We start from the raw sequence: 22579 nt of genomic DNA, 5'->3' as shown, positions 1-22579 counted from the left end.
CTCTTGCACGTTTCACCGTTGTCTCCATTGCTGTCCCTCTCTCCCTCTTGCCCTCATCTCCATCCATCTCTCTTGTCCATGTCTCATCCTTGTCTCCATCTGTGTACTTGAAACGCTCTTGTCCCTTTCTCCATCACTGTTTCTGTCCCTTCCTCTCCCTGTCTCCGTCTCTGTCTCCTCTCTTTATCCATCCTAGGCTCCGTCTCTTTCTGGTCCTGGTCTCCATCCCCCCTCCTGGGTCGCCTCCGTGGTCCCCGCAGGCATGGGACCTCGCTGGGGGCGGGGCCGAGGGGCTGGATCGGAATAACTCAGTTATCAGGGAGAATTGAATTAACTTCTTCCCACGAGCGCCGCCGGGCCTGTCTCCCCTCCCTTCTTTGAGGCCGCAGGTGGGGAGGCCCGGGAAAGGGGTCGGGACCTTCCGGCCTGGCACGTTGCGTAGAGACGGAAGGTCTGCTCGAACTGGGACCAGGTGGGAACTCTAGGGATGGGGCGCTCAGCCCCGCCTGCACCTTCGCAGCCCTAAGAGGGCAGCGGGGACCCTTTGGAGTGGGGGTCGGGGGTGGGTGGGGGCGGGGCCTGGCAGCCCAGGCCCCGCCCCGCTGAGCAAGCCCCGCCCCGCCCCCTCCGCGGGGTCCTGCGCGTTAAAAGGCGCGCGGGCCGGGCTGGGCTGCACTTGCGTTGCACCCGGGCGGAGGGCGGCCGCGACGGGGCGGGCAGACTCGCGGGCGCTCAGAGCTGGCCTCGGGTCCTCGGCGCCTGGCGCTCGAACCTCCATCCCGACCCTGACCCGGCCCAGGACCCTGACCTCCACCCGGCCCGGCCAGGCCCCTGCTCCCGCCCCCCCGGGCCGATGGACTACTCCTACCTCAATTCGTACGACTCGTGCGTGGCGGCCATGGAGGCGTCCGCCTACGGCGACTTCGGCGCCTGCAGCCAGCCAGGCGGCTTCCAATACAGCCCCCTGCGGCCCGCCTTCCCCGCGGCCGGGCCGCCCTGCCCCGCGCTCGGCTCCTCCAACTGCGCGCTTGGCGCTCTCCGCGACCACCAGCCCGCGCCCTACTCAGCAGGTGAGCCCAGCCCCGGCCCAACCCTCCCTCCAAATTCTGCGGAACCCTCAGCCCCTGCCCTACTCGGCAAGTGAGTGAAACTGTCCCCCACAGCCGCCACCATCCCTGCCCATCCCCCAGACCCTCCAACGCCTCGCGGGACCCCCCAGTGCCCCTTGTAAGACGGGGTTCCCCTAGGCAGAGTTGAGCCCCACCCGCTCATCCTTCCCATTCCTCTTTCTCGCTTCCATATCCCTATCCCGTGCTCTTCGGGTCAAGGAAATAGATCCCCAGTCCAGCCTCAGGCCCCTCACCAGGCCCTCCCCTCCCCACCTGCAAAGACTGACCACCAAATCTCCCCATCCCCTGTGTCCTTGGGAGACGCTCCCGGCTCAGTCCAGTCAGACCCCCGTCCTTATCATCCCCATCCCACTTCATGCCCCACTCGAACAAGGACCCCTGTGACAGCTGAGCTGCCCAGATGGGAACCTTACTAGAGCACCAGCACCATCAGGCCCCTCCTGCCAGGTTGTGGACCCATCCACCGGTGCCCAAACCCTCTTTCACCACTGAAACCCATTCCGTAGCTGGAAAAAAAGGGTGCCCAGGTCATTAAGCCGCTTTCATTTCCCCGTTCCCCCCGGATACTCTCCCAGCTAGAGTTCTGCAGAACCCAGAAGCAGTTCCTATGACCCTCCCCCCCTCCCCAGCCCCTTGATCCAAGTCCCCATCTGAACCCTCAACCTCATGGAGCCTCTCAGTCATCCCCATCCCTCCAATTAGAGTCCAGGCTGCCCCACCCAATCTCCTTATCTCCTTCCTTCCTGGGAACACAGGGGGACCCAAGTAGAAGATTGGCACCTGAGGGGTGGGGAGGGGTGGTAAGATAGGGACCTAAATTTGGAGAAATGAGAACCAGGGAGATGGAGGCGGAAATTGGACCAGAGATGGAGAGATCAGGTACTCTGGACTAGATGTGGATGAGGCTTGGGGAGATGGAGACAGGAAATGGGGAGATGGGCCCCAGAGAGATGGAATTCTGAGATGGGGACAGGTACAGAGAGATGTGAGCAGAGATGGGAAGACTGGGGGTCTTCCAAGAAGAAATGGGGACCCAGGGTTAGGGAGATGGAGAGAAGAACCAGCTGATGGGGACAGGAATTAAGGACGATGGGGACCAAGGAAGATTAGAAACAGAGATGAGGAAGTTAGGAAGGGGTGTTGGAAGCAAGGATTAGGGGAGATAGAGAAGTAGGGAGATAGGACAAAGATGAAGGATATTGAGGACCCCTGGAGAATATGGAGACCTAAACAGGGGTTGGAGACAGAGATGGGGAGTTGGCGTCAGAAACATTTTCTATAGGGCAGTGGGACTGGGATGGGGTAGATGGGAGACAGGGAGGGGGAGGGGGAGGGGTGGGGCTGGCTTTGGGGGAGCTGGAACACAGAGAAAGGTGCCTGGGAGGGGAAAGAAGGGCAAAGAGAAGATGGAGGAAACTGGGTGGAGAGAAATAAAAACCCTTCCCAATGGCACAAAGAGAATGGTCCAGAAGGGAAAAGTTGAAGAGAGATGCAGATGGAGAGAGATGAGGAAGAAGAGAGGAGCACACCTGGAGGAGAATGGGATGTGAGATGGGGCTGAGGAATCGAGGCCTGGGGAGGACAGAGATGGTGGGGTAGAGAGGGCCAAATCCATACACAGCAGAGATCCTCGTAGGGCTGAAGGTAGACTCAGGCAGGGGAGTCTCAGTCGCCCAGCCGAGGTCCAGGACTCGTTACTGGGGAGACTCCCAAGGCCCATGAGACCTGACAGACAGCCGAGGCTCCAGTGGACAGAGCAGGACATGAAGTCAAGCCGGCAGACTGACTGAAGAGACAAACCGAGGGGACTGTGGAGGCGCAGCGTGGTCTGGCGGGAGGTGGAGGGAACACAGCGGAGGCCTGAGGACAGGTCAGCATCTTGACCGAGGATCAGATTCTGGTTCCCTCGCTGCTGTTCTTGGGCCCCAGGTCTCCCTGCGCCCCGTCCGCCTTCACCTCTGCCGGCTCTGTGGAGCCATAATGAAGACGGTCCATCTGAGGATGAGAGGACCAAGTCGAGGGGCCAGGCCAGGGGCAGGGGACAGTGAGTGATCCCCTCAGGGGCAGGACACAGCGGGCTGAGCTCGGCGCCTCACGCCCCCACCCTCGTTGCTCCTCCCTCCCGCACACACCCCTAGTGCCCTACAAGTTCTTCCCGGAGCCGTCGGGCCTGCACGAGAAGCGCAAGCAGCGGCGCATCCGCACCACGTTCACGAGCGCGCAGCTCAAGGAGCTAGAGCGCGTCTTCGCCGAGACCCACTACCCCGACATATACACGCGCGAGGAGCTGGCGCTCAAGATCGACCTCACGGAGGCTCGCGTGCAGGTGCGTGTTTGCGCGTGTGTGTACGGGAGTGTGTGCGCGCGGGGAGGGGGAGGGAGAGTAGTGCCGGACACCTGGAGGGCCGCGGGACAGAGGGGCCTCAGGGCGGCGGGCAGGCAGGCACAGCCTGGAGGCAGAGAGCTAGGACCAGGGGCCAGGGCGCACTCGGGTCTACGGGCAGGAGAGGACGAGGAGCCTGGAGAGGCGGCGGCGCCAGAACTTGGCAGACCTGAGGCCCTCGGGAGAACTGAGCTGTTCAGCCCCACGATTTCCCCTCAGTCTCCCAGGTAGGGCTGGGGCATGCAGAGTGATGCTTGGGAAGCTAGGAGGGAGAATAAGTGGGTAGACGGGGAACCCCAGGCCTCAGGACGGAGCCAGGCCCAGGAGTCGGAGAAAGCCAGTCAGCGCCTCCAGGTCCCCTCCCCAGTGCTGCAGCCGTGAAACCCCTGAGCCTGGAAAGTCCGGGCCGAGGCAGGCGCAGAGCCGAGGGGAGCCGGGCCAGGGCGGACCCTGTTGTCTATCTTGCAAATCCCCAGTACAGACGTTCAGCTGCCTGCCTTTACCGGAGACCTTGGACGAAAGGTTTCCCTCGTGCCCTAACCCACTCTCCACCGCCGGAGGACACTCCAGGAGGAACTCCCGGGGTTGCTTGTACGCGGGAATCGGGTGGCAGGGCTTTGGGTGATGAGAGCAAAGGCGGAGTCCCTTCCAGGAGACCGGGAGCACTGTGGGGCAGCGAGGACCGCGGGTGAGCAGATCCCAAGGGGAAGACCGTAAGGACCCGGAGGAAGGGGCAAGTGGAGGAGAGGAGGAGAGAGTAGCGGAGAGACGAGAAGGGCACCGAGCCGAGTGCTGGAGGGCCGAGCGGCCAACGCTCGGAAGGCTGGAAGTAATCCTGATCCGGCCCCTTCCGGACGGAGGTCTCCCTCGCGCCCTGCTGCCCCGGGCTGACCGGCCCTTGTGCCCGCAGGTCTGGTTCCAGAACCGCCGGGCCAAGTTCCGCAAACAGGAGCGCGCGGCCAGCGCGAAGGGTGCGGCGGGCGCGGCGGGCGCCAAAAAGGGCGAGGCGCGCTGCTCGTCGGAGGACGACGACTCCAAGGAGTCCACGTGCAGCCCCACGCCCGACAGCACCGCGTCGCTGCCGCCGCCGCCCGCGCCCAGCCTGGCCAGCCCGCGCCTAAGCCCCAGCCCGCTGCCCGCCGCCCTGGGCTCCGGGCCCGGGCCCGGGCCGGGGCCACAGCCGCTCAAGGGCCCGTTGTGGGCCGGCGTGGCGGGCGGAGGGGGCGGCGGGCCCGGCGCGGGCGCGGCCGAGCTGCTTAAAGCCTGGCAGCCGGCGGAACCCGGGCCTGGGCCCTTCTCGGGGGTTCTGTCCTCCTTCCACCGGAAGCCCGGCCCCGCCCTGAAGACCAATCTCTTCTAGCCGCCGGACTCTGGAGGCTCCAGGCGTGTCCCCAGAGACGACCCCCGCCTCTCGAGGACCTGACAGTCCCTCCCCAGCCGGGCCGCCTGCCTAGAAGTCCCCGTCCCTCCCCACTTCCCGCCGCGTCTGACCCCTAGGTGTGCCCTCCCCAGCTTTGGAGACCAGGTCAGGGCCACACTCGTCCTCACGCACCCCCACCCGGCAGAGTGGGATGCTCTTCATTGGGACCCCCTCCAGGAGAGCCCGAAGCCCCTTCTAGCTTGGCTTTCTTTGGAACCGGGATCAAATAATGCCTGTCCGTAACACAGTGCTCGAACGTGAGTCCTCAAGGAGGAACAGCTGGGCCCCCTCCCCTGGCTCTGCAGCTGGCTGGGTCACCCCTCACCTTGGTGACTAGTCGGCTGCCCCACCCCTCAGGCCCATCCGCACTGACCCCACCCTTGCAAAGGCCAGTGGTCGCCGGGATAATCAGCAGCCTGAGGGTACCACGGCCAATTTGTCCCTCACTTATCCCCTCCCATTCCCAGCGGGTCTGGTGCAGAGGGTAGGCCCGTGTGGAGTGGAGGAGCTGCCAGGGAACCGGGTCAGAGGGGTTTCCTCTTTCCTGATTTTTGGTTGTTGTTCTTTTCCTTTGAAAAACTTGTAATTTATTGAGGTGAGTTTTGCTCAATCCAAATAAAACTTAATTTATTGAAGACATCATGCGGGCAATCCTGAGTAACCAGGATGGGGATAGGCTGCCTGCAAGAGCCGGGTCCCCCTTGCAACCAGCGAGGAACCGCGGCTGCCGCGCATTCCCAGCGCCGGGCGGGGTGGACCAGGAGACAGAACTAAGCAAACCGTTTCCGGCAGAGATCCTCCCCCCCCACCCCTAACCGGCCCCGATAATATTAAAGTGCCCGCCCTCCCTAAACCCACAGAGAAGCTTAAATAAACCCAGCCCAGTCCTCGGGCTATTCCTTCATTTCCGGACGGACAACCCCTGAGTGAGCCTCGGGGAAAGGTCCTAGCTCAGCCCCTCCCGCTGTGGTTCAAGCCGGTGGAGGGCAGCAGAAACAGCGGTGAAAGTGGGGGCCCAGACGTACCCAAATGGACCCCACGGGCACCCCTGGCGCTGGGAAGAGGGGTCCAGAAAGGGAGGACAGCACTAGAATAACCAAGGTCCTTGGTAACCACGGCAACTGACCTCCAGAACCCTGGGTCTAAGAGGCGAGGGGCAAGATGTCCTAACTAGGGCATTCCAAATGATTGGGCAGTGGGGAACGCAGATCCCCAATAAATAGTCAGAGAGGTACTGCCCTGCCCCTCATAACTTTTCAACTCCGGGGCTATGGCTGGGTCTTCGCGGGGCGTAGGGGCGCTGAGTTCACAGCTTCGCTGAGCCACGGCCATCACTTGCTGAGCTGCAGCGTGTCCAGAAGGAGGCGCTTGTGAGCCGGGTCCTGCACCCCAGCCTCCTCCAGATCCTCCTCAGTGATGTCGCTGTAGGGATAAGAGAGGCTGGGAATGGGCGAGGTGGGAGGGGGCCCGTAGTTCTGCCCCCCGGGGCCAGACCCACCCCATCCGCCTCCAGCCCCGCCCCCACCTGAGAAACTCCAGGTCGTCCCAGCCATTGTGCACCAGGCCCTCCTCATAGCGCTCCAAGCCGATGGCCCGCAACCAGGCGCCCATGCCCGCCTCGCCCAGCCCGCCGGCCCGCCCGCCCTGCGGGCACGGAGCCTGAGGGAATAGGGTATGTCACGGGGAGCACTGAGGGTGCCCCCACACACAGAAGCACCTGCCGACAGCCACATTTACCACATGCTCTGCGGGAGAGGGAGACAAGGACTGGGGCTGATTCATGTGTCCCCCAACTCCCCAGTGCCCAACGCAGGGCAGAGGGGACACCACTGAGTGTTGAATGGCGGAGTAAAAGGATATCACAGTCCACGGGCAAGCACACACCTCAGGTACACACAGCCAGCCACCCCTGGTCCACACACCTCCTCTGCCAGATCCTCCTGGATGCTCTCTCGGATCCGGGGTGGTGGGAAACTGAGAGGCCGGCCATAGTCCGAGGGCAGTCCCCGGGGTGGCTGCAGCTCCAGAGGGCCTGGCAGGAGCACTGAGCGGCCAGACCCAGCGGGAGCGTAGTCCACCTCACTCAGTGTCTTGGCCATCTGCAGCACTGAGCAGGAGCGATCATCCCCACTGGCTACCTCCCCCAGGAAAGTGCTGGTGGGCGAGGGGCCTGGGGGGAGAGGGGGTCTCGGATGGGCCTTGGGAGGTGGTGGAGCACGGGCCTCACCCCCACTGCGGCCCCGGACCACTGGCCCTGGCAAAGGATCCAGGCTGGGGGGCAGGAAGATGGCTGAGTCCGGCAGTGGTGGGGGTGGAAAGTCTGGAGGAGGCAGTGTGCCCCCAGACTCCTCATCTGATGAGCTCCCCTCTCCCACACGGGGGGGCCGGTGGCGCCCAAGCTGTGGAGCAGGCACTGTGATGGCCACTTTGTTCTTGGTGGCAGGTGGGACAGGGGCCCTGGCAGATGAGGGTGGCTCCAGGGGCAGCAGCTGGTGTGGGACTCCTTCAAGGACATAGTAGGCAGGGTTATTGAAGCTGTTCTTGGGTGGGGGGGCCGCCACCCCTTCTGGCTCTGGAGCCCCCTCCGGCTTCAACCTGGGTTTGGGAACGGGATAACTAAGTCAGGACCCAGAAACCCAAAGCACAGGCAGTCGGTGCGCTGGAAGGAGAACTGGACTGGGAGTCAGGAGATGTGGGCCCCTGGTCCTGGACTTGCGCAAAGTAAGCACATCACTTTCCCCCTCTGGCCCTCGGTGTCCTCATCTCTCGAATCCGGGGGATGGGGGAGTTGAACGGATAGCCCCTCAACTTCCTTGCCTCACTTGCTAAGATTCTCCGATCTTATGACTCTCTGTAACTGTGAAGCCTGAGTTTAAAGGTGAAAACAAGTGCCAGAGGCAGGGCAATAAAGGCCTTTAATGAGAACGACCATCCGCGCGATCTCGAAAGCCTCCAGAGGCATCGAGGCCCAGCTACCGCGGAATCTTCCTCAGGGATTCAGGTTAGGTTTACTCAAGCCTGGGGATAAAACCAAGGTAACTGCTCACAGCTGAAGATGAGTGAAATGCCCCACACAGCACTGAGGAGTCTTCATTCAGTTCCAGCGACAACTGGAGATAATTAGAAAGCGAGCCCCTCTTTCCCAAAGTATGAGGCACAGAACACTAGTTCCCCAGGATATTAATAGTTATTGTGTGGAAGAGAAGTTTCCTGGCCCATTAAGTTTGGGAAACTATATTCAACAGAGTTGAAAAACGGTTTCCTTCCTGTCCACAGGCCCAGAGCTTTTGCTAATATTGAAGTGCACTGGGAATATCTAAGAAAAGAATGTAGCCAGAACTATTTCCCAAACTCCCTTGGCCACAAAGCCATTTCCAGTGGGGCATCTTGTAGGACAGTGTTCCATCGCACCCAGGGGACTCCCGTGCTGAGGCGAGTGCCTTCTCCAGATGGAAGGCTCTGGCTAAGTCTGTTTACATGGAGGGAGCTGCTGCAGAAACTATTTCTATTTTTTAAGGCAGAATTGAGAGGAAAGGCTGACTGTGCTCCCTTTGACTCAGGGAACCACACCTAAGGGAGGCCTGGCTGGCCAGAGTGGCCACGGGCACAGGTTCCCGGCACATCCAGCCCTTGGGGGGCAGAGCACCCAAGCAGCAGAGGATCCCCAGGCTGACCCTGAAAGCCAAGCACAGCGATGGGTAAAGTGGGGGTATGACAGGTTCCTTCTCTTACCTAGGGGTCAAGGGCTCCTCCCGGGGAGCAGCTCGAGGTGGGGCTGGGGGTCTCCCAGTTGGTGGTGGTTTCTCTGTTTCTTCAAATAATTTGGACAGCGGGCAGGAGGCCTCTGCAGGGGCTGGCTTGCGGCTCCCTGACCTGCCAGGGTGCACACGGGAGGAGAAATGAAGTAGGGGTCAACCAAAAGCCCCCAGGAACCCCTTCACCTGACTCCCAACACGGCTCCAGCTCACCTGGGCTCCTGGCTGCCTCGGGACACAGAGGGGGCTTTGCTCTTTGCTCCCGCCTCATCCTTATCAATGCTGATCCACTCTGGGGGAGGAAGGGAAAGGAGTCTCACAGGGGACCTGGGCTCCTGGATCCCACAGACACCACTGGGCCTGCCAGCCCCTTCCCAGATATTCCTCAGGGCAGGCCCCCTCCCAGCCCTGGCTGCAGAACTTCCAAATATTCCAAGAGATTCTAACTTGCCCTCCCTGCACCCCCGGTCCTCCCGTTTGTGACCTGCCCACGCCACCCCCTCTCATGCCCTACACTCCTCCCAGTGGAGCCCCCACCGTAGAGTCGCTCACGGGTGCCCAGGCGCTCTGTGGGCACCCGCACCTTCATGGAGCCGCGGATGTTGCCTGTCTCCTCGCCGCGGTGGGACAGGAAGGTCAGGAACTGCTGGGCTGTGCTGCCAATCATGGACTTGAGCGCCACCACACACTCCCCTGAAGGGCAGACAGGCAGACCAGCAGATTACCAAACCTTTCTTGGGTGCTGTCTGGCTTCCTGTGTCCCTGGCACCCCTCACTCCTCACCATAGGATTCATAGCCGTCCATGGACTTGACTGTGAGCAGGAGGTGCTGGTCCTGCAGGTACTCAATGTCAGCCAGAATCGGCTTGAGCTGGGGAGCGGAGTGGCCCAGTCAGGAACAAAGCCTCATCCACCCCCTCCTGCCCCTGACACCACACCCCTACCCTCAGGCTTGTCCATGCTCACTCTCACTCAACGTTTTTTTTTTTTGAGGAAGATTAACCCTGAGCTAACATCTGCCACCAATCCTCCCCTTTTTGCTGAGGAAGATTGGCCCTGGGCTAATATCTGTGCCCATCTTCCTCTATTTTATATGTGGAAGGCCTGCCACAGCATGGCTTGATAAGTGGTGCCAAGTCCATGCCAAGGATCCGAACCTGGGAACCCCCGGCCACTGAAGCAGAACATGTGAACTTAACCACTAAGCCACCAGGCCAGCCCCTCCCACTCAACTCTTAGGGAAAGATCCCAAATCCTTAATGTAGAAGACACAGCCCTGCATGGGCCTTCATAGCACTTAGCATTGTAACTAATTAATTTTATGCATCCTCAGTGGCCAACACAGGACCTGACATTTAGCAAAGGCTCAAGAAGTATTTACTGAATGAATGAATGAATGAACAAACTGTAACTTGGTCCCACACCCCCAAATAAAGCACATGCCCTCACCCTCACTCATGCCCAGCCCCCTCACATACACTCACATACACTCACTCCCAGGCAGGCTCGCAAACGCCTCTGCCACATCTCTCTGCGCCCTCACCCGCGAGCCCAGGCCCTGCCGGCAGCCTTACCGTGGGCAGCTGGCGCGAGGACCACTGCACCTTGAGGAAGTTGATGTTGTCACTGCTCTGGGCATCATTCTCGAAGCTCTTCTTGTACTCTGGGGTTGGGGTGGGGGTGGGGGACACCCAACTGAGTGCCACCTCCCGGTTTCCCTTCCCCCTAACTAGGGGGCTGACTGTTCTGGGCACCTCTGGCCTCCCATCCCCCTTGGCCCACACCCAGCCGTGGGGCCCCGCCTCTGACCCTCCAGGCAGGTGGAGTAGAACTCAATGAAGAACTTCGTGCGGCTGGCCGTCTTCACAATGGCCTCGATGCTCTCAAACTCGATGTAGGCCTGGTCCGAAGTCTTTGAAAGCCCTGGGGGCAAAGGGAGGAAGGCAGACAGGAGGGCTGAGAGGGTGACAGGAGGAGCAGGACAGAAAGACTGAGCCCTGGGACAGGAAGTCAGGGGCTGTGGCAGAGCAGGAAGGTAGGCCAGGAGGGGCCTCCCCAGTCCCAAGCTACAATAAGGAGACCCCAAAGCCCAGACCTGGATTGGGGCAGACAGAATGAGAGACCATCTAAGGAGGGGCTGGGGACCAGAGTGCCCACCAACAATCCACCACACTGCCACTCAGGGGTACACACGTGGCCCAGGCAGACACATACATGTTGACACTTACACGCACACACACACGGACATGCACCTCTCAAGATGACCCAGGCACACAGACACTCTCACACATCACTTATTCGGAAACATTCCTGCACATACGTGTACATACCCAAACACACACACAGTTAGCTATGTTCAAACCCCTGCACATCCCCAGGCCACCACCTGTGCCCACCCAGACGTATGCCAGACCCATAAGCTCATCCAGAATAGTCACCTTTCTTAGAGATGAACTGAGAGGTAACTCCCACCTCAAATGTCCCAAACACGGGAGAGTGGTCGCTGGTGACGATGTCATCAGTGCAACCTGGGGAGGGGGGCAGGAATGGGGGCTCAGGGGCAAGCTCTTTACTCCCTGCTCCCACTTCCCAAAGCTGGGGCAGAGTCAGGGCAGCACCACCCAGGACTGCCCGTCACCCTGTCCAGGAGGCTCTGACCATAGGAATTGCAGATGATGTGGGTCTCAGGGTAGGATTTCCAGAGAATCCGGTCACACCACGAAGGCACGTTGGTCCGGACCTGGGGCGGGGATGGAGCATGGTCAGAGCTAATAGCTGGGGTTGCTCAGATGAGCCCTACCCCAGAGCTGATGAGGCCCTACGCTCCCACCACACTGGGCTCCAGTGCCCACCTCCCTCCCTGGCTCCTCACAGCACCCAGGATCACCCCCAAGGCCTCAGAGTGGCCAGAGAAGCTGGAGCAGTAACTGCAGAGGCCCAGACCCTTGACCCTACACACGCTGGATTCAGTGAAGCCCTGGGGGTCTCCCGAGGCCCACCTGTTCTCTTCACTCACCCCAGTTGGCTTCTGCTTATGCCAGGCATACGTGTCCCGGGAACCCCGCTCGTAGCGGTAGGTGGGTGGGAAGGAGATCTCCTCCTCACCTAGGGAAGGCAGAGGACAGGGAGTCAGGGCCCTGAACACCAGGGATACCACAAGGACCCTAGCCCTCCGAGACCTCCCACTGGGCCCACACTCACTGAATCGAAGGAAGACCTTGTGCTTTTCCCGCTCCAAGTTGAGCTGGTCCACCCTGAGCAGGGGCTCAAACTCCTTCCTGCTAATGTAGTTCAGGATCTCCTGGGGTGGGGACACAAAGGTTGGAGACTTTCCCTCTGAGCCAGGGCCAGAGGTGGAAGCCCATCTGGCCCCCAGCCCAGCCTCCGTACCAGCCACCCACCAGGCCCTGTTTGCACCTGGATATCCATGTCCAGACGGTAGTTGAGGTCCCCAAACCAGAAGAGGTGAGTGAAACGCAGAGAGATGTCAAAGGCACTGAGCTGCCGGTCGCCCAGCGAGAGCAGCCGCAGGATGTCCAGGTAGTTCTGGTTCCGCCTATGGTGGGCAGAGGGGGAGGTCCCCAGGGTCAGGAGTCAATGACAGGTGTAAAGGTAAGAAGTCTCTGGGGTCAGGGATAGGGCAGGGATCAGGGTCCCTGGGGAGAGAAGAAGGAGCTGGGGACAAGATCAAGGTCAAGGACAGACAAAGGGCTCTTGAGTTGGAATAAAGGAGGAGGGGATCTCTGAGCACTGAGATGTAGGAGGGTCATGGACTGGGATATGGGAAAGGGAAGAGGTCTCAGGTGAAGTGGGATGAGGGCAAAGAGACCCTCACCGGGCGGTCTTCTCATTTCCCGAGGTGAGGTGGCAATTCACAAAGCCAAATGAGGTGCCATTGAACATGAAGGAGACGCCCACGGCCCCCTTGTTTCCTGTCAGGGCAAGCAAGAGAGGAAGGCCTGAGTCACCCTCAGAGGGCTCCCAACTCTCCCCTCTGCCCGTCAAAGCAGCAGTGGGAAGATCCCTCTAACCCCCCAGATGCCAGGAAGCAGGCAGGCCCCTGAACACACACCCACATAACACACATAACACCGCCACCCAACAACACACCCCCATAGTTCCCTGGGGGGCTACGTGGGGCACACGTGGTCCATCTGGATGGCCTCAGTCTGTCTGCAAGTGTGAGCAGAGCCCCTGGAGGTCACAGGGGATCCCAAGAGTGAAGCTGAAAGGATGAGCGGAATCTATCCTGGGGGAGCACTGGCCAAGAGACCAGGAGCCTAGGGCACTATGCCAGGCTCCACCACTTACTAGCTAAGTGACCTCAGACAGATCACTTAACCACTCTGGGCCTGAGTTTTCTCATCTATGAAAGGTAGGTAATTATCCTGGCCCTGCCTTCCTGGTGGGGCTGGAAGAGATTTAGAATATGAACATGCTTTACAAAGTTTAAAGGGTTCTATATATGGAAAAGCTGAGACCACCCAAAAGAGGGAGACCCTAGACTGGAAAGGAAGCAGGTGTGATAAGAGGGACCCAGCCTGCCCTGCTCACCCAGGGTGTTGGCAATGCCAGTCTTCACACTGGACGTACTGACGTGGCTGATGCGGTTCTCATGCTCAGGCTTGACCAGCACAGCCACCTTGATGTTCCACAATGACTGCATGGCAATCTGGGTAGAGGGTGTGGGGTCACCCCTGCTCCGGGCTGGGGCCACTGTCTGCATTCCCCCCAGCCCATACTGTAGACTGTTCTGGCACTCCCAGGAGAGGAAGGCCTGCTACCCCTTTTTCCTGAGGGACCCTCCCAAAGCATGAAGGATTCAGGTTAGCTCTCCTAAAGGATATGGCCAGGCACCAGATGGAGAGCCAGTCAAGTTGTAGTCTCCAGGGTCGCCCATGAGGTCAAGCAGGGTAGTCTGGGTTGGTGCGTGCAGAGACGGGACTGGACAAGATGACCCCTCCTCACCGGGCGGTAATCCAGATCTGTGAGCTCCTTGAGGCCCCCGCGTAGCAGGTCCAGCCACTCACGGTCGCCCACCGAGTTCTCCTGGGTCCCAAAAACATAGATGTCATGGGGTATGGTCACCGTGACCTCGTCCAGGGTCTTCCCTAGACCCTTTGACGTGAACCAAGATGTCACATTTTTCGGAGGCGGCACACTTCCTGGAGGTGGAGGGGATGGGGCATGGTCAGGGCCTTGCCCTGGGGCCATTCCTCTCTCCCACCCCAGCCCCTGCCCACCCCAGGCCTGACCCATGTTCCAGGTGCCTATGAAGACAGAGATCATGTCGGGCTCGTCCTGCTTGGAGTGCTTGTTCTTCATGAGCTGCAACAGCTGGCAGAAGGCCTCCCGCTTCTAAGGGGACAGCGGCCAGTCAGGGAAACCCCCCTTCCACAGGGATATCCTGCTAGGCGGCAGGGACCGTGAGGGGAGGGTCATGCCTGTCTGGTTCACCACTATATCCCCACTACCTAAGCATATAACAGGGGCTCAATAAATGTTCATTGACTGAATATCTGAATCCGCCCTTAGGCACCCCCACTCTCAATATAGATACTCTCTGCCCTGTCAGACCCACTCCTGCCAGGAGGGATGACATGCCTACATCCTGTGTTCCCTCCCTTCTCTGAAGCCCCCAATGGCCTAGGCCAACCCGCTGCTCACCCGGGCACTGACGAAGATGAAGTCTTTGCGCTGTGTCCGGTCCTTCTCCTTCTCAAACACGACACCCAGCTTGTTCTGGACCCGCTGGGACTTAATGAGCTGGCGGACTAGAGGATGGATGGATCACACCAGCCCGTACCAAGGCCCAGGGCTGCCCTGCCTCCCCACCCCCAGGTCAGGCCCTGGCTCACTGCGGTCGTGCGTGAAGGTTGTCCAGTCCTCCTGCGAGTCCCGCTGTCTCCGCAGCAGCACCAGCCGCCCGCCCTCCACATCCACGCTCAGCGTGAACTTCTGTGACTTTCCAATCTTGGTCAGGTCACCCAGGGTCACATCCAGCTTCACCTGCAGGCCAGGAGGTGGGGAGGCTGCTGAAAAGACCTGAGGGCAGGCAGCACCCCGTTCACCTCCATTCACCCTTTGCCCCATGAGGCCCCACCTGGCACCCCCGGCCACGTACCTCAAAGGCCTGCACGGGGATGGTCTTGGCCTTACGGATGGACGGCTGCAGCGGAGCGGGGGGCGTGGTGGAGCTCATGTCCTGCAAGGCCTTCAGGGCCTGCAGGGGCAAGGGCAGGCAAGGTTAGGGGACACGCTGAGGGCTGGAGCCGGGAGGGGCACGGTTGATGTTGGGGTCAGTGGACTGGTGGGTCAAGGGTCAGACCACCTTCTTCTGGATGCCTGACAGGAAGTCCTTCAGCACTGACAGCTTCAGCACCAGGCTCTCTAGTTCCTGCTCCCCAGTCTGTGGTGGGGTCTGCTGGGGGGAAAGAATGAGGCTTGTACATGAGGCCACCAGGCAGGAGGCCTCCCCCACCCCCCAGAGGTCTCCCCAGAATCCCACCTGCTGCTGCAAAAGGCGAGTCACCATGGGTGAGCTCTGCTGGTCAAACACCTTGGACAGGATCTCCAGGCCCGACAGAACCTTGTCCACCTCACTAGGGGAGACATCAGGTCAGAAGAACTCCCCACCCCGACCCAAGCACAGGGAAGGGGGGCTGAGTGTGTAGCTTCAGCCTCCATCATGAGGATACAAGGGTTCAGGTGAGGAAAAGTCAGGAGGCAACAGCTCGTTCCCTGTTCGGGGCCAGAGGTCAGAGGTCAGGACACTTGTGCAACAAGGGAGCAGGTGAGGACAGGTGAGAGGTAAGGGTGCAGTGCATGGTGTTGGATGTCCCAGGTAGGTACCTGTGCAGCCTCCGGCATGAGGTGGCGAGAGTGCGGGTGAGGTGGGGCAGGTTGCTGGCTCCACCCCGCACAGCCTCCAGGTCCAGCCCGTAGCTACCCTTCAGGTACTCGTGCGAGACAGTGCTCAGCCCATTCGGAGCACTTCAGGGAGGGGTTAAGAAGTCAGTACAGGCCCGGCTGATCCTGTCCCAGCACCCCCACCCCATCCCTAGAGGAGATGGTACAGGTGACAGTCAGAGTGCTGTGGATCAGGGTATCTGCTGCTGGAGCTGAGATGGAATGGGGTCCCTGGAGGTGGCATCAGGGCTTAGAAGGTCTCCCCGCCTTTGGTGAGGGCACAGTTCTCAGAGGAAAAAGGGACTTCCTGCTCAGAGGAGGGGGTTGGGAGGTCTCACCTCTCAGCAGCTGGAGTTGTGGGGGTCTCAGGGGCTGGCGGGGGACTGCTGGGCCCCATGGGGGCAGAAATGCTGGTGGAACCAGAGCGCGGGGGCAGCGGGGGCTTCTCATCCTCCCCATCTGTGGACAAGGGTCAGTGGTACAGCAGTTTGAGCATCCCACCCTCAGTGAAGCACGGGGGCACACCATGCCATGGAAGGGGGTAAAGGGCCCTGGCATTGTGGTTTGGGGCAGGGGGCTCTAGAGGATGCGGGTTGAGAAGACAGGATGGGAAAAAGCAAGTAGTGTCCAGGGATGAGGGCAGAGAAGGCATGTGCACACTGCACCCCGGGCCGCACCTGAGGCATCGCGGTCATCCGGCAGGTCCGGCTCTCGCTCCCGCTCCACAGGCAGCAGCAGGGCGCACACAAGGCCCTGGTTGGGCTGGGCATGCAGGCCAATGAGCTCGCCCAGGGTCTGGAAGCGGCGCACAGGCACACCCTGTGAGGTCTGCGGGCCAGCAGGGGTGGGAGGAGGGTCAGCCAGCTGGTCCCAAGCCACAGGCTGGAATCAAGGTCGGAGGTGAGGGTCCAAGCTCCTACCTGCACAGCCAGGAAGTCGTCTCCATCAGGTAGAATTCGATATGTGTGCACGTGCTTCTGATACCTGACAGCAAGGCAGTGGGTCAGAACCTGTCACCCCCAGGCTGCGATCTAAGCCCCAAGGCACCCCTCCTCCTGCACCAGGCTCAGCCCCAGCCCCTTCACTTTGGTTTCCCTAAATCCATTTGCCCAGGCTGCACAGGGTTAATGACGGGGCCAGTCTACTTCTTTCCTGCCAGTGTCACCAACCAGAGCAGGAATGAGCAGACCCCTCTCACCCTCCACCCAGTCCTACATAGCCTCCGTATCCGCCACAGGGCCCGGGAAGCAACAGGCCGTTCTTTTGTGGCCTCCACAGCTGTCTAAACAGCCTCGCTGGGCTGTGGTACCAGTTTGGGTCCCCGCCAGAGTGAGAGTCCTCGGAAGCCTGGGTAACCTGTGTGTGTGCGCACAGGCTGCGTCCTAACACACGTGTGCGCCTGCTGTCCGTGTTCACGTTGGTGGCCGGCTCTGCTGGAGTCGGGTGTGTGAGGGGCAGTTTCGCTGGGGAGGGTAGGGGTACCACCCGAGGGCTCTCTCCTCCCTTCCCCAGACACCAGAAAATTGAGATGACCTGAGGGGGCCCCCTATGGAACACCCACGCCTCTTGGAGCCCCAAGCTGAGGAGGGGCAAGAGGGGTGTTGACAGATGGCAGCAACAGCTGAGCAGGTGACAGCTGAGCCAGGCTTGGCTGGCAAAGGCCACACTCAGGGGTGGAGGACGCCCTCTGCAGCCGCACCTCAGGGTAGGCCCAAGGGAGTCACTGGGCCCGTGTGTGTGTGTTGGGCAGGAGCGGGGCGTTGGCACCAGAGGACCAAATGCCTATTTGAAGAGACCCTATACCTTGGCCACAGAGCCATCCCCTCCCCTCATGTAGGCCCCCTTTGGGGGTTCTCCTGGCTACCAACTGGGCACAAGCCATATGGGTGTGTGTGTGTGACTGGGTGTGTTTGTGGACTGTGAGTCTGTGTTTATAAGAATAATAACCTCCCATTAACTGATCCCTGTCTCTGTGACAGGCCAGGTACTCAGCATCCTACAGACGTAATCTCATTTAACCCTCACAGTTTGAGGCAGATATTATGCCCATTCTCTAGAAGAGGAAACTGAGGCTCAAAGAAGAAAAGTGATTTGCCTAAGGTCATGGAGCAAGAGGCAGAGCTGGAATTTAAAGCCAGGGCAGAGGCCAGGGCCTGTATCCTGACCTGCTGGTTGGATTGCCTGCGCCTGTTGGGCAGGGGTGTGTCCTAAATGTTTCCTGTGCACATGTGGGTGTGTTTTCAGGTAAGCAAGTAGGTTTCTGATCCCCCACCCCCAGGCCCCTGAGATGCAGGGAGCAGCGACAGTCAGCTGGTAAAGCTGAAGCCCCTACACACAGACAGACCCTCACCCCACCCAGCCCCTCCCTGGCAATGGAGCCAGGATTTTTCCCTCTTAGGACAATAATGTCCTCACCCAGACACAGGCCCAGCTGTCCCCCTCCCACTCAACAGCTGACCCAGCACCTGCCTCCCTCCCCTCCCTCATTAGGGGGTATGCCTCAGAGGGTGCTGGGAGGCAGGACTCTAGGATATTCATCTGCCTAGACTGTCCTCTCTCTAGTCGCCTTTTCTGGGCCTCAGACGTGGGGCATAAGCTGAGACTTAGAGAGCCCCTTCCTTTCCAGGTCCACTGCCTAGGCCGGGGTTTCTCAACCTCAGCACCACTGACATTTTGGACCACATAATTCTTTGTCGTGAGGGACTGTCCTGTGCATTGTAAGATGTTTAGCAGCATCCCTGGCTTCCACCCAGTAGCCAGTAAGCCAGATGCCAGTAGCACCATCCCAGTTGTGACAACCAAAAATGTCTCCAGACGTTGCCAAATGTCCCCTGAGGGGTAAAATCAACCACAATTGAGAACCACTGGCCGAGGCCAATGTACCCCCAAAGATGTGAGGAGAATCGAGGGCGAAGGGACAGGGATGGAGATGTGAGGGTTCACCCCGCTAAAGAGGTACACAGCTAGATCTAAAGAAAGCAGCCCCTGCTACTTCCCACTCACTATCTCCCACTCCGGCGGCCCGCAGGAGCCCACCCAGTGCTGGACCTTAGGGCTCTGGGGACAGCTCAGGGAGAAGACTCCAAAACCGAAAGCGCAACTCACCCAACCCCACACACGGCGGATGGGTACAGGCACAGGACCAGGCCCACTCAGAGCTGTCAAGTCTAGCCCCATACTCAGCACCCAAGGCTCAAGGCAAGGGCAGCCGGGATACCCAGGGCTCAGCGCAGAACCAGGGTGCACAGTGCACTCACTGATTCATGAAATAATGACATGGCCCCATACAGCCTCACTCCCTTCTTCTCAACACCACCCTGCCCCCCCCAGCCCCGGCCATACACAGCCAGGCGGGCCCCAACCTCAGTCCTGAAGGCACAGAAAAGCCCCCTAAGGAAGCTGCTGGGCATCCTCACACACCCCCATCGGGCCCTCTGGCCCCAATGTCCACTTAGAAACCCAACTGCTATATAAACAGAACTGGATACAGCCGTGGAATGTACATCCTCATCCCTCTGGCCCCTTCTCCCTGGAGGGTGGCTGAGGGGGTCTGCCAGAGACTCCCTGCATTTTTCCCCATCACAGATACCCTGGGCGGCAGGACCCCACATACTCTGCCCTCAAAGCCCCAGAAAGTGCCCCGAGGCACACAGCAAGAAGGAAGTACCCCCACCATCCTTCCTCAGCTCCAGCATAAGGCCAAGGCCCCCACTCTGGGGGGCGCTGGCGTCCCACTGTTCCAGGCCCTCCCCATACACTCAAGGAACCCCGGGCCGTGTCCCTGCCCGCCGGGAGCCCCAGCCCCACTCACAGGACGCAGAGCGCGAAGGCTCCCGCCACGCTCTCGCTGTCTCGGACCAGGAAGCTGCCATCGCGGCCTGCCCGGGCCAGCAGCTCCTCGGCGGCAGCGCGGCTCAGGTCGCGGTGGTACCAGGCGGGGGCTGGGCTGCCCAGGGCGCCCCCCGGCCCGGCGACCCCCGGGACCAGTGCCCCGCACGCCGAAGCCATGGCCCGCGCAGGGCTCAGCGCCGCCCGCGCCCACTGCCCCGCGCCATCCGCCCCGGGACGCTCGGGGCTGAGGCTGGGGCCGGGGCCGGGCCCGAGCCCGGGTTGCGGGCCTGAGGGTCCACGGGCCGGACGGAGCCGGGAATCGGCGCTCCTCGCTCCGCCGCGCAAGCCGCCTCGTTCGCCGCGCAGCCGCCGCCGCCTGCAGTGCCGGCCTCAACTTGAAGAGAAAGAAAAGTTTGTTCAGAGGCGGCGGGGGAGGGGCAGGAGCAGAGCGCAGAGCAGGCGGCCGGCCCCTTCCCCCTCCGCTCGGCCCACGGCCGGGACCGCCTCTGCCCCAACTCCTTCCCCGTGGGGATGATGTCCTCCGCATTGCCGAAGGGCCCGGGACCTTCCAAACTCCAGGATTAACCGGCCTCCAAAACCCCAGTGATCCTGCCCCGCCATCACCACCTCGAGGTGATCCAGCCCCCAACCCCCCCCCCCCCCCCCCCCCCCCAGGCCAAACCCCCCCCACCGCGTGATGGCGGGGCAGGATCCCGTCCCCCCCCCGGGAGAATTTACCCCCCTCCACACGCCCCACGAATGCCCCCCCCCCCAAACTCCCATAAATGTCTGATTCCACCAGAAATCCTTTCCACTTGGCCCCCCTAAAGCCTGGCAAGGATCGAGTTCCTCAAATCCACGAAGGATCCCATGATGAACCCCCCCCCCCCCACACCGCGAATTCCTCTCCTCATCATCCAAGCTACCCGGACCTCCAACTCCCGTGAAATCCAGTTGCCTCTTAGACCTGAACCCCCAAACTCCACTGGGTCCAGCCCCCGACAAATGCCACGGGGGTATCCCCTCCACAGAGATTGGATTCCCCCACAAACCCCCAAGACGAGGTCCAGTGCCCTCGAACCCCCACGCACTGTCCCTGGCAGCCCCTCTGAGCCCGGGCAGAGCCCTTCCCCCTCTCGGCCAAGTTCCCTGGCACCATCCCCCATACTCGTAGGCCAGGGCCTTGAGGGGTTCAGCAATCCGAGACCAAGCCTCCCCTTGCCCATCTAGAAAAAAGTTCCCTCAAACCCTCGGGCCCCCGATCTCTCCCCAGAGCCGCGGCCGCTGCGCGCAGACCCCCACCTCCTGGGCTGCTCCGGTGCCCCCTTCCCCCGGGAAGCAGCCCTGAACTCTCAGCGGCCACTTAAGATGGCCATCCTCTGCCGCCGCACCCCCCTCGCCTTCCGCCCCGCCCGCCGCTCCGCCCCCGCGGCTCTCCGTGGAGCCGGGGGTTGCACCCGCGCCCCGCCTCACCCGGCCCCCCGCCTCGATCCCGGACGGGCCGACCGGCCGAGAGACCTCGGACAAGTCACCGCACCTCTCCGAGCCTCGCCTTCCCGCTCCAGAAAATGGGGATAATGTTATGTGCTTAAGCACAATGGGACTGTGCTTGTAAAGCTCTCGGCACAGGGCCTGGCATCCAGTAGGCGCTCCTGAACGGCGGCTATTTTTGTTATTAATTAAGGAGTAACGAAGGTGACAGCTGTGTAAACTGTAAAGCGCGGCGGCGGAACGAACCGGTATTATTAGCACCCGCCCCCGCCCCAGCTACTCCCTCCAGGTCAACTAACTTGAGCCTTTGTGGGCGGGACGCAGAGCCCGGAGCCCCCTGGATCGGGCGCGCGCCGAGGAGCAGGACTGGACCGCCGGGAAGGGGGCGGGGCCCAGAGGGGGGTCCAGCCCGCCCCTTCCCAAAAAAAGACCTAGCCGGTGGCGGCGTCTCCTGGGAGTCCGCTTCCTGCCCCGCCCCTCCGCCCCCCTGGCTCCTTAAAGGCGCAGGCCTCCAGCCCGACTCCCACTGCTGCCAACTGCTGGGCTGCTGTTGGAGGATCTCCTTTAATCTGGGAGGGAACTTTCACTTCGCTGAATTGAACCTGTGTCTGGGTCAGTCCTGGCGAGCTTCTTCCTCTATTTCAAACATGCATTGGCTTAACTCAGCTGAAGCAAAGCCTAGGATGTGGAGAGGGCTCTGTGGGGCCTTCCAGACTAGATAAATATAATGACTAAGAGCCCCTTCCACACACCCAACAATGTCTCCAGGTCCCTGCAGAAACCGCATAACTCGTCCTCCAGTCTGCACCTGACTTCCCCCATCAGTCTCCTCTTGGTGTGAGGAAAGGTGAGTGTGGCATGAATGGGCACTGCGGTGCCACGAGGAGAGACCTGGACTAGGAGTCTTCACACCTGGGTTCTAGTCCTGGAAAGATGACCCACGCACTTGGTGTTCCTTCCCGAATGTGGAGACAAAGACTCACCCAGGGGAAGTGGAGAAGCAGGAGACCCAGAGGTCAACTCAGGCCCAGCTCCTGGGGGCTGTGCGAAGACGGAACAACCCTCCAGGATAGGCACATCTACCAGTGCCAGGAGGGGACAAAGGTGCCAGAGGAGAGGCTGGGCTCCTGCCCCTGGGAAGCCCATAGGAGTTCCCACCCCTCTTCCAGCTGCATCTCCAACACAGCAGTGCTGGACCAGTTCAAGGCTCTTGAGTACTTCCTTTCCAGGAACCTCCCAGACTGCTCTCCCTAATTGGCTCTCTTCCTCCTCTGAGGGTCCGGAGCCCCAACTCTGCCCCTTCAATCCACATGGTGTGTGAATTTTTTTCACGCCCCCCCCCCCGCCCCGGGAATCCAGAGCCTTCCCTGGACTCCCATCCCCAGGTTCCCCACTGCAGAGCTGAGCCCAGAGCCAGGCAGACAAGGCTGGGGGTAGGGGAGGTACAGTAGAAATAATGAAGCCCTGGACCTGGCTCATCTGGGGCTACCAGAGCAGCAGAATCCCTGAGCACTATTATGTGCAGGCACTGGGCTCACACACTTTCTAGGCAACAGCTCCTTTATATTTCACAACCCTGAGGGAAGGAAGGATTATTGTCCCCATTTGATTAAGGAGGAAACTAAGGTTTGGGCAGTCAAGCAACTATTTCACTTTCACA

At 60.7% G+C, this 22579-nt stretch overlaps 2 protein-coding genes across 7 annotated transcripts; one reads left to right on the top strand and one right to left on the bottom strand.

Moving 5' to 3' along the window:
- The first annotated feature begins 853 nt into the window (after positions 1 to 853).
- On the top strand, positions 854 to 5436 carry PHOX2A (paired like homeobox 2A). The gene is made up of 3 exons (XM_046637479.1): positions 854 to 1070; positions 3269 to 3456; positions 4424 to 5436. Exons 1-3 carry the CDS (start codon positions 854 to 856, stop codon positions 4871 to 4873), a joined length of 855 nt encoding a protein of 284 aa, XP_046493435.1. The 3' UTR covers positions 4874 to 5436.
- A 103-nt stretch (positions 5437 to 5539) lies between these two features.
- INPPL1 (inositol polyphosphate phosphatase like 1) lies at positions 5540 to 21242 on the bottom strand. 6 transcript variants are annotated; one of them, XM_046637476.1, is made up of 29 exons: positions 21219 to 21242; positions 19409 to 19822; positions 16518 to 16581; positions 16275 to 16425; positions 15936 to 16056; positions 15541 to 15681; positions 15197 to 15290; positions 15020 to 15112; positions 14813 to 14911; positions 14547 to 14697; positions 14356 to 14462; positions 13944 to 14046; positions 13657 to 13853; positions 13243 to 13360; positions 12524 to 12620; positions 12106 to 12244; positions 11890 to 11989; positions 11705 to 11793; positions 11347 to 11428; positions 11127 to 11216; positions 10498 to 10611; positions 10263 to 10351; positions 9472 to 9559; positions 9226 to 9381; positions 8902 to 8980; positions 8666 to 8806; positions 6856 to 7528; positions 6459 to 6592; positions 5540 to 6355 (listed from the first exon to the last, which is right to left on the bottom strand). In XM_046637476.1, the coding sequence occupies exons 2-29, from the start codon at positions 19603 to 19605 to the stop codon at positions 6265 to 6267; spliced, it is 3798 nt and encodes a 1265-aa protein (XP_046493432.1). In that variant the 5' UTR covers positions 19606 to 19822; positions 21219 to 21242; the 3' UTR covers positions 5540 to 6264. The 6 variants fall into 6 exon arrangements, with proteins under 6 accessions (XP_046493432.1, XP_046493430.1, XP_046493431.1 ...); XM_046637474.1 differs by lacking the exon at positions 21219 to 21242 and adding an exon at positions 20966 to 21145; XM_046637475.1 differs by lacking the exon at positions 21219 to 21242 and adding an exon at positions 20902 to 20926.
- Between the last annotated feature and the right edge of the window lie 1337 nt (positions 21243 to 22579).

Source organism: Equus quagga, chromosome 14 (assembly GCF_021613505.1).
Source record: "Equus quagga isolate Etosha38 chromosome 14, UCLA_HA_Equagga_1.0, whole genome shotgun sequence".
NCBI lineage: Eukaryota > Metazoa > Chordata > Mammalia > Perissodactyla > Equidae > Equus > Equus quagga.
This window is presented reverse-complemented; position numbering and strand designations above follow the sequence as displayed.